At 45.1% G+C, this 11,369-nt stretch overlaps 1 protein-coding gene across 12 annotated transcripts in view; it reads right to left on the reverse strand.

The window, feature by feature from the left end:
* The window catches only part of PCNX1 (pecanex 1), a 143,251-nt gene extending 138,280 nt beyond the window's left edge, over positions 1–4,971 (reverse strand). For 4 of the 12 annotated variants that reach the window (XM_036432604.2, XM_036432585.2, XM_036432594.2 and 1 more), the window contains exon 1: positions 4,398–4,966. In XM_036432604.2, the coding sequence (XP_036288497.1) occupies positions 4,398–4,550 (153 nt within the window). In that variant the 5' untranslated portion in view covers positions 4,551–4,966. Of the gene's footprint in view, positions 1–4,397 lie in introns of all 12 variants that reach the window. The other 8 variants (XM_036432636.2, XM_036432628.2, XM_036432620.2 and 5 more) reach the window with 7 other exon arrangements.
* Positions 4,972–11,369: the final 6,398 nt, after the last annotated feature.

The raw sequence follows: 11,369 nt of genomic DNA on the forward strand, positions 1-11,369 counted from the left end.
TATATAGAGAGTTAGTGTTATAGTTCATCACCCAGGTATACACCCCTCTTTACGGAAGAGGAATATGTTGAGGTAAAGAGTATGTTGAGCAGTATGTTAAGATCATGGTTTGAGTTACTATGTCATCTCCTGCAGTCATAGAACATTATAGTGGAAACAGTTTAATAAGCCCTTCTTCAAATGACAGTTACTGAACGCCACTCGGAAGGTGAATAATTTTTCTACTTCACAAATGTTTTCTTTACAAATGCCCATGCAATAACTCACAAATGAATAAATTAGGTTCAGTAAGGTGGAAAGTCTTGTCCAAAGGACACATTCAATTACGGAGCCAACACATACAAATCCAGATAACACAATTCCAGTCTGCTTTCCAAAACACAAAAATGCCACAAAGTTCACATCCATAAAGCTCACTATCTGTGACATGTCAGGTACAAAAATAATCTTGATGACAAGATAATGGGGTGAATGTCTTCCGAGAAACAGAAAGTACAACGAAAGGTGAAAAGATGACTCTTTGACTTTCACAACTATTATAACTGAACTATAAATTCTACCTTTGATGTATCCACAAAAGCTACAAGTGTTTGAATCCTGTATAACAAGTCCTAAGACCTTATTATGCTAAGTGAAATAAGTCAGAGAAATAGAAAGTACTGTAATAATATCACTTACACATGGAACCTAAAAGAGTCAACCATTTTTTCAGAAAGGGTACAAATTTGCAACCAGTAGTAAATAAACCAGAGAACTAGTGCACATACAATGAATGTATACAAATTATGTAATGTGATAAATATCATTACAACAGCAATCATATTACAATACAAAAATGTATCAAAGCAATAAGTAATACACCTTAAATGTATACATTATGTCAAATTTATCCAATAAAATTTTTTTAACTAAAAACAAAATCAGAAAAGCAATTACATTTACCAAAACAGATATTTAAAATAAAACCCATCCTGCCGAAACCGGTTTGGCTCTGTGGTAGAGCATTTGCCTTCGTACTGAAAGGTCCCAGGTTCGATTCCGGTCAAGGGCTTGTACCTTGGTTGCGGGGCACATCCGCAATAGGGGGTGTGCAAGAGGCAGCTGGTCTCTGTTTCTCATCAATGTTTCTAGCTCTCTTTCTCTCTCCCTTCCTCTCTGTAAAAAATCAATAAAATATATTTTTAAAAAATAAATAAAACCCATCCTAAGATTCTCCCTAACTCTTCACAGACTTTGTATCTTAAAAAAAAAAAAAAAAAGGAAAGAAAAGAAAAGGCTGCTAGTACAAGGCAAGTTCTGTTATATCAACTCCCAGCTCACTATTTGCTTAAGGCCACAAAACAAATCACTGATGGCTAAAAATCAGTTATCTTCATCAGTAAAATGAGGACACAGAGTTTGGGATAACAAACATAATAGTTAGCATCATCTGTAATTATTATTGGAAGAGCAAATAATAATAATCTATAATGATTATTATAGATTTTAACTTGAAATGTTGGATTTTCCTTCAAGTGTATACTTCAAACTATCTACCTCAATACTGAAGTACTAGTATGTTTCCTAAAATGTTTACAAATCCTCCTGGCTAACTGCCCATGGACTAAGATCATCCTGACTGTAAGTTCCGGGTCACAACAGTGTTAATGCTTGTAACTGTTCATTGTTCCTTGAAGGCAAAGCTGTGTCTTGTTTATGTCTAATCATTTATTTAGTATTTGAGTGCTTACTCTGTGCTTGGCACTCATATTGGGCTTGAAGCAATGAACTTTTTTCAGCAGATTTGTTTGGGCTGGTTGAAGGCCTTTGGTTGGCAAAGGGAAAGTGCTGCCTATTGCTGAATTCAGTACAATCAGCCTCTCCAAATGACTTGTTTTTAAGCTGTATTTTCACTGAAAGTTGTAAGTGCATTTTTTTTTAACATATCAGTTTCTGCCCTCTTGAAGCTTATATTCTAATGAGAGAAGCAAGACATTCAGTAAATAAATGTATATCAATTAGTGATAAATGCTATCAAATAAAAGAGGAAAAGGGGGTTAGGAAATATTGTAATAGCTGGGAAGTTGGTATTTTATATAGGTTATCAGAGAAAGCCTCACATGATACTGAAAGCTGAAATATGTGGAGCAAACCACATAGATTATCTGGAGGAAAGGAGTCATCCAGACAGAAGGGGAAGAGCAAGCACAAAGCCCGTGAGGCAGGAACAGTTTTGTGGAAAAAACTGCAAGAAGGCAAATGTATATGTTAGGGGGTTGGGAGGATGACAGACACATGGGCAGGAGGACTCTGAGAGCAGAGGAGTGCCCTGATCTGATCTATGTTTTAAAGAATCACTCAGATTTCTGCACGGAGAACCGAGAATACAGAATGGAAGCAGTGAGCCTGATGAGAACACTGCAATAATCCAAAGGAGACATAATGATGGCTTGAACCAAGGGAGTCATGATGATGATTAGCTGGATTCTAGTTCGGTTTTGAAGACAGAATCCACAAGATTTGTTGATGAACTGGATGTGAACAGAGAAAAAGAATAAAAGAGAACTTTAATAATATTTATGAAGAGCAGAACTGCCATTAACTGAGACAAAAAGTCAGAGAAGCAGTTTCATTTTCCCAGGAAGAACCCAGCCAATTGCCCAGTACATAGTAGAAACTCAAATATTATTTGTGAATTAATTTAACTGAATAAACTCCTCAAATGAAGCATTAAACTCAATGTTAGCTACTAGCACTGTTCATGGACTAACATGGAAATCTTAGACTGGGACACAGCAACTAATCCTTACATCTTAAGGACCAGTCTATTTTAAATTTACAATCCTCCTGAATGTAACAGAAATCTGCTATGAAAGAAAGCTCTGTGCCAGCCCGAGGATTCTTGCACCCAAAGTAATTAACCTGTTCGTTAATGATATCATATTCCTGGAAAGAGCAGAAGTACAACTAGAACTCCCAGGCCAGAATTAATTGAAAATTCTAATACTCCGAGAAATATTTTCAGAATTGGGCAAGACTGTACAAGTCCCCTAAAAAAAATAAATAAGCCATCGGTCATCAGCATTTTTCAAATAGTAATTTTCCCCTCAAGCAATAAGCCCCTTCAAAACAATTCCAATGAAAAATTAAAATCTGTTTGAGAAAGTGAAATTTAACACTTTTCCCCCTAACCAAGCATTTTCCCCGGCCAATTAGTAACAATGAGCTTCACTCAGAGGTAAATTGAGTGTCCTCACCTTTAGCAGTCCTATTCCCAAATTCTCTAATCCAACATCCTTACTTCAGCTCCATGAAGCAGCACAAACTTAGCAGAAATATAATCAAAGCCATTTTCCTAAAATAGTTACCATCTTTTCCTCCCTTCCCGTTATTTAAAAAACATATTTAATCCGAGCTTAAGTATCATCCCTCTTCCGCATTATTTTCCCCACCCTAAAGTGTGTATGTATGTATGTATATATATATATATATATATATATATATATATATGGTTTACAACTTTCTGTGAAAATAGAGCTTTAAAAACTTGATCGTTCGGAGAAGCTGATGGTCCTGAATCCAGCAACAGGCAGCGCTTTCCCATGTGCCAATCAGTGAAAGGCCCTGAACCAACCCAAACAAATCCGCTGAAATGCCAGCCAGATTCCCCGAATCTCCGCTCCCTCCCCCCCAAAGCTGGCCTGGAGACACCACAATCGAGGCGGGTTGGGGGGGAGTGTTGGACACGAGGCTGAACTGAAAAGAACCAGTGGCTACCCAAAAAACAATGATTTTTAGAGGCAGGAAGGTGAACAATCAGGTTTCCACCCACCACGGATGAGGGAGTAGGGGCCGGGCCGGCCCGCACACACGTCCCTCCCTGGCGGAGCGGCGCCCCGCCGGCCCGGCCCCGGAGGCTCCGGAGGCTCCGCGCGCCGCTCGGAGACCGGGACGCGGCGCGGGCGCTGCCCGGGGAGGAGTGAGCGCCGCCCGGGGCGGAGGCAGTGCCAGGGGCGGCAGAGGGAGCGCCAGGGGCGCCCGGGGGACGCGGCGCAAACGGGCGCGCGTGCCAGGGAGGAATGCGGCGTCCCCCGGGCGAGGAAGGCTCGGCGCCTCGGACCCGGCACTCGGGCCAGGGCTCTGCCCACCCGGGCGGAAAGGCTGGGAGGCCCCCGGTGCCCAGGACGCACGGGGGGACGGCGGTGGGGGGGTTGCCCGCTGTTCCGTTCCTGCTGTCATCCCTGAAGTAGGGGAAACCCTCCGGCAGGGGGAGGGGAGCGTGACAGCGAGCGGGGCCGCGGCCCCCGGGGGCGGGCGTGGGGAGGGCGGGGTGCACGCCCCGGGCCAGGGCAGGGGGACGGGGAGCGCCACCGCGGCCCGCGGGCCCCGGCGCCCGGCCGCCCCGCCCCCACACTCACCATGTAGAGGGTGAAGGGCAGGCCGAGCAGAAAGAGCCACAGGTAGAGGTGCAGCGCGTTGACGAAGGTGGCCTGGTGCGGGTCGTAGTACCAGCCGCCGCTGAGCGCGGCCCACACCCCCTGCCGGAGGATCTGCAGCGTCTGCGACCCCATCCCCGCCGCCCGCCGCCGCCGCCGCCGCCGCCCCGGCCCCAGCGCGGCCCCGGAGCCGCGCGCCGTCTACCCGCCTCCGGAGCGCCGGGACAGCGGGCCGGAGCCTCGGCCCTCGCTAGGGCTGCGGCAGGAGGAGGAGGAGGCGGCGACCGAGGAGGAGGAGGAGACCGGGGAGGAGTAGGCGGCGAGCGGCGGGGCGGAGGAGCGCGGAGAAGAGGAGGGGACCGGCCGCCGGGGCGCCGCCGCCATCTTGTCTCCTAACACCCGGAGCCGGGCGCTCGCCGCCCCCGCCCGCCTGCCTGCGCCGCGGCCGCTACCGCCGCGACCCCCGCCGCCCGCCCCGGGCCGGACGGAGAGGGAGGTCGGGAGGCCGGGAGGGACGGGCCGCAAGCCGCGCCCCCTCCAGCTCCTCCTCCCCTCGCCTCCGCCCTCCGGCCAGCTCCGCGCCTGGGAGCCGCGGGCGCCTCCTGCCGGCGCCCGGGAGAAGCGCGCGCACGCGGCCCGGCGGGCGGGGGGCGGGGCCGGGGCCGCGGCCGCGGGAACCAGGTGCAGGGCTCCCCGAGACCCCATCGCTCTCCCCACATGGGACCCTGGCAAGTTCATGGGCCAGCCCCGGAACCTGATCTTTCCCTCTCCAGAAACCCAGTCTTCAGAACCTTGTCAGCAGCCTGGCTGACGTTTTGTGATATTTCTTAAAGCCCCAGGAACCCTGAGGCTAATAATCTGAGATTCTCATTGAAGGCCTAAAGCAGTGTTTCCCAAACTTCTCTCATGATGAGAATCACCTGGTGGAGTTGTTAAAATTCAGATTCCTAGTGCTAACCTAGAATTTTTGGGAACATGTAGATAAAATTGTATACTTAACTAGTGCTCTAAGCTTAGATTCCTGAATCCCAACTAAGAAGTGCTAAACTAGAATTTTTGGGAACATATATATATGTTTAGCACTTCTTTGTTGGGATTCAGGAATCTGTAGTTTAACAACTCCACCAGGTGATTCTCATCATGAGAGAAGTTTGGGAAACACTGGCCTTAAGGAATCAGGTACAGCGGATGCCACTTGCAAAATCACAGAGGTCCTTGGAGTGAGCTGAAAGCCCTAAGGGCGAGAAAAACAGCCGCATCCAGTATTGGGAGAACTTGCCACTCCCAGAGACAAATAAATTAGTAGAAGTTACAAGAGTATGTGCAAGTAGGTGGTGAACAGGTTCACCATTGTGCGCCGTGATTTTGTTTTTTAACGTGCTGTGTAACTTGTAACCATTTTTATTAATGGGCCCATCTAAACAGGGAGGAAACATTAACTGGGATTGCACCCCAAGTCACCATAGGGTCTTGTACTTCTCTTTTTACAGCTGTAAAGACGGAATCATTTCTTAGCGCTGTGTAATGTTTTATAGGGCATGTCTGATCTCACCGAATGAGATTGTCCTAGGAGTTTGAAGTTTGAGTTTATGATAGCAATAAAAGTACTATTTTATACTCCTGGATTAAAGTTGCTATAATTAATGAGAAAAAGCAAGAGAGCCCAAAGAAGCGGGTGATGTTTTAAGAAGTGTATTGAAAGACCATTGCAATACCTCCCAGTGCCATTCCACTTTACAGTTCAAACATCTTCACACCCATTTTACTTCACCTTCACAACACTCCAGTGAGGACAGCATAGGCCCACAGGTTGAGAGCCGCTGCTGTAGAGCCTAAGACCATCGGAAAACACAGATATTTACAATACAATTCATTAACAATAGCAAAATTACAGTTACGAAGTAGCAACAAAATAATTTTGTGGTTGGGGGTCACCACAACATGAGGAACTGTATTAAAGGGTCATGGCATTAGAAAGGTTGAGAACCACTAGCACAGAGGCCACCTTAATTTTATGAATGAGAAAACCTAAGCTCAGAGAAACTAATATTCACCGCATTCTCTAAGTAATAAGTTGCTGAGAAGACCTCTGACGCCTGCAGTCATCCTAACAGCATGGATTGAACTTTGGAAGTCTATTTCTCAGCCCTCTCTACCTTATCCATTCAGATAAGCGCTTGAACTGATGAATAACCCTCAGCAGCTTCTGGTTACCTGTGGCCACTTCTCAAAGTGGAATCCCAGAACCGTCATCTGAGAACTTGTTAGAAATGCAAATTCTCAGGCACTACTCCAGAGAACTCTGGTTTTGGGACCCTGAGATTTATTTTAACAAGCCCGCCGGAAGATTCTAATGTACCTTAAAGGTTGAAACTGCCTTTGTGGAACACCATCACCAGCCTTGACTTGTTTCCTTAGAACCACAAAGCCATCAAGTCCCAATTGAGACTTGAAATTGAGAGAGGTGAACTAACACTGGCATATATATATATATATATATATATATATATATATATATATACATATATATATATATATACACACACAATATATTAGTGTGTCTAAAAGCAAAAGTAAGATAAAATAATAAAGTTTATAAAGTTTACAATAAAAAACAGTTGCCTTGGGGCTTGGTCGTGGACACCAGGTATTGTCAAGGGTTCATTTGTTTCTTCCAAAGGAGACAGGAAAGCCCGCTGAGCAGATTTTGGAACTGATCCCAAGCTTTCCAACACAAAGGAAGATGTAAACAAGGATAAAATTCCAATGCCACATCAGTTTCCACACCAGTAAATACCTCCTGTAGCTCAATATGGAAGGATTAACTGTAATAGGAGTGAGGTGGCTTGGGGGAAGCAGACACGTCCACAGAATTGGAGGCAGGCCCCACCAGTGGGATGTGCTTGCAGGCGGAAGACAGTATCTGAAGGGTATAGAACGGGCAGCAGCCAGGAAGGCAGCCAACATCAGGCTGATTCAACAGAGAGGAGTGTTGTAAGCCAATGGGCAGCTGGAACACAACGTTGGGAAACCCAGGAGCAGACAACAATTGGGAAATCATGTCAGGCATCAAGAAAACGTGTTGCTTATAGCAAGGCCCCAGGCTCGGTGCTGGATCTCAGGTCTGGATTTCTCTCCCTATGAAGAATTGATGAAAACAAAAAAAATTCAGGTCCTTGAGATGATGTATTGGGCAAATGGTGGGGGAGAGGGAGAAAGGGGGGACGAGCAAGGACTTTGGGCGATAAAACAAGTATCCGACGGCCAGACTTGGTAGACAGGGTGAGACTTAGAGACAAAGCAGGAGCTTAATACAAAGAACTGGGACTGAATTTCTCACTGACCATTGTCTGGTTGAGGTTCCAGAGTGTTAATATAGGACTTTAATTCCCTCCGGGATGGCTGGAACTGATCCAAGAACTTGGAGATGGGAGTCACATGGCAGCAGCCACTGAATAAAAAGGGGTCAGCAAGATGGGCAGGCAGAGAAGGTCAAAAAGGCAGTGAGAGACTACATCTTTCAGCTCTGAACGGATGGAAGCATTTTAGAAAGATGCTAATTAACTGGCTTAGGGAGTTAGCAATTGAAAGAATTCAATGAAATGGATGACCTTTTGGAAAGACTGACTCAGTAGTTGGGGGTGGGAGTAGGAGGAGAGAGAATCCTACAGAGCTTTTTATCTGTGGCTTTCTAAATGTTTATGAATGCTGCCACTACAAGCTTCCTATCTCATAAACAGGAAGCCAAGGCACGGAGGGATTAAATGTTTTGCCCAAAGTAATATACTCTATCGTACCCATAAATTGTAAGAACAGAACAAAAAACTAAGGAATCTAATTTGCTAAGTGTTAGCCCTCTTAGTCATGCATAAGAGGCATTAATAATGCTACACTTAGCATGTCAAAGTTAGCAGCCATGACATACTACCCAACCACCGCCTGACCTTTGTTCATCTTTTAGCTAATTCTATTAAAATTATAACTCCCTGACTAGCTTATAAGCCCCTGGAGGACTGGGAATGCTCAGACAGCAGATGCTCTCTCTCCTACCTAAAAGGGACAAAGTTGAGTGTGCAAAACCATTTAATAACTCCCACACACCCTAACCGGTTTGGCTCAGTGGATAGAGCGTCGGCCTGTGGACTGAAGGGTCCCAGGTTCCATCCCAGTCAAAGGCATGTACCTTGGTTGTGGGCACATCCCAGTGAGGGGGTGTGCAGGAGGCAACTGACCTCTCTCATCGATGTTTCTAATTCTCTATCCCTCTCCCTTCCTCTCTGTAAAAAAAATCAATAAAATATATTAAAATAAATAAATAATTCCCACGCAAGCCCACCCTGGAGCAGAGGTGTACAAGCTGCAGCTCTGGTTAGCATACCTGTTTATCTGTTTTTTAAAATAGCCAGGAGCATTCGAATGTTCCATTTTTTGAGTACTTCAATGTGTACCCCTTTGTGTCCCCCAACTAAACGACATTTCTACATTTCATGTGGCAGAGATGAACTACTTTAGACATCATAGACCACATGTCCTGCCAACAGTCTAAACCCAGCAGGTTGCCATGTCTCCCTCGCCCCATCTCAGACCAGTCCTCCTAATTTATTGCTCTCAGGGAAACCTCATATATCCTCCCCCATTGTCTGGTTTCCTACCGTCCTTTTCCTGTTCAATCTTTCCTTTACGTTGCCAGAGCAACCATCCCCCTGGATGCCCTTATCAACTCAAAAGCAAATAGCCTCCTGTTGCCTCCAAGCTCTGCAAAACCATGGTACGTTCCACCAACAGATTAATCTCTGTAAGCCACTTTTCCCTCGCCCCTTCATTTCGCAGAAGGTTTCAAGTCTCCTCTGTTGCCAACGGTACTAAAAGCATACTCCTGAGCCAGGCATTCACTGTCCCCAAAACCTAAATCACTGTTTTCTCTAACTCCGCTCACTCTGCTCCTCACCGTGAACCCCTTTTTACTGGCAATTATCTGCGTACCCGTTTATCTGTTTTTTTAAAATAGCCTGGAGCATTCATGTTCCATTTACTGAGTACTTCAATGTGTACACCCCTTTGTGTACCCGAACTAAATTACATTTCAAGAGGGCCGGGCGATTAGCCTGGCAGACAATGCCTATTAGAAAGCTGGTCCGATTAATTGACAGTCAATGCAAGTTGAAAAATAAAGCAATACAGAAGGCAATGGCTTTTTAATGAAAGATTTTAATCTATTTTAGCTTTCATTTGATAACTCTTCAGCATTCTAAAGCATTTCACAGGCTTAGAAGGTCAATTCAAGGTATGAAAATAATATGGAATAAATGTGAAGATATTTGGAAGGGAAGGGAAAGGCCCTAAAACTCTTCCCTGACTCTCTGTTTAGTCATTTGCTACATGCCACTGCATACCACATCACTAAAATTAATGTCAAAGGGGGAAGGGGGACTTTCCAAATCGTACGTAACATAACTACCAAATACCAATATCTGGATATGGAGCTAAGTAAGGAAAACAGAAGCAGCTCCTCTTCTTGCAAATCTCAACTCAATCTAATCCGTGTGTGTGTTGTTGTTTTTTATATAAATATTTTTATTTATTTCCGAAGGAAGGGAGAGAGAAAAAGAAACATCAATGATGAGAGAGAATCATCGATCAGCTGCCTCCTGCATACCCCCCACTGGGGAATGAGCCCACAATCCTGACATGTGCCCTTGACTGGAATGGAACCCAGGACCCTTCAGGCCGCAGGCTGACGTTCCATCCACAGAGCCAAACCAGCTAGGACTCTGTGTGGGGTTTTTAAAGTGTCGATTCCATATGATGAGTACTTTAGAACCTATTTTAACCGACACTAATTCAGTCATTCTCACTATGGTTTTGTTACATCCCAGTTCACTTATACTCACACATAACACTGGGGATAGGGCAATAATAAAAGGAAACAGGAACTATATAGGATACTGCAAAACTCCCCAAATTGGGGGAATCCCTAAATTAGAAACAATATGCACACCCATTGTTTCCCGTCTTTTGACCTAAAAGGATTCTTCACTGTCGGCTAGAGAAATGATGTGCTTAGCCAGACGGTATTAAAGAGCTTGTTTACCTCTCTGTTTCAGTCAGGGCGGCTAGCCTAATTCCAGCAGGACCTATAGGCCAACTAACACAGAGCTGCGTGTTTCTCAGAAGAGCTCACCCAGTTAGTAGTTAAAGGTGTCCAGTTTGAAGGACCTGCCTGAAGTTATGCAGAGATGGGGCAGTTGTCACCTCTGGAGGCTGCATGTCTGGCTCCTCTAGCAGGAAGCACCAGGAACATTCCTTAGAGAAAAAGAATGTTTGGTGTGGAAAGATCATGGCGTGTGGAATCCGATCAACCCACGTTTCCACGGACAGCCCGTGACTTCCTCAGTTAGTCCCAGTCCCAAGTCACGAAACCCAAGCCAAATTGTGGAATCCTGGAAAATTCGATGTTGCAGACTCACTGCATTGCTAGAGCTTTTTTCTCATGGCAAAGGGAACATCCCAGTGATGTAATGAGAAGACCTTTCCCCTGGAGACTTTTTCACAGCTTTGTGGAAACCTTGACAGCACATGGGAATGTTTTTCTTGCTAATTTTGTTTGGTTGGTTTGGTTGGTGTTTGGGTTTATTTTTGCCTTTGCTTTGCCTATTGTTACTGGGGTTCGGCAGCTATTCATGCACATAATGATTTATAATTATGCACAAATAGTATATTTTGTGCATTTGCCAAGTGGAGTGCTATACTCAGGATAAAATCTCTCAAAAAAAAAAATCAGTAGAGATCATGATGCAAAGTAAAATCTCTCTGCCATTCCAGTTTTCTCACTCTCTTTTCCATCTTTTAAACTCATTATGCTCTCAAGTCCTGTGACAGTGGTTTTTTTTTCAATGTCTAGTCCATGAGCCACCCAAATCCCCGTCATCTATTAAAAACATAGAGTTCCAGGTT

This window comes from Pipistrellus kuhlii, unplaced genomic scaffold, assembly GCF_014108245.1.
Source record: "Pipistrellus kuhlii isolate mPipKuh1 unplaced genomic scaffold, mPipKuh1.p scaffold_m20_p_1, whole genome shotgun sequence".
NCBI classification, from domain to species: Eukaryota; Metazoa; Chordata; class Mammalia; order Chiroptera; family Vespertilionidae; genus Pipistrellus; species Pipistrellus kuhlii.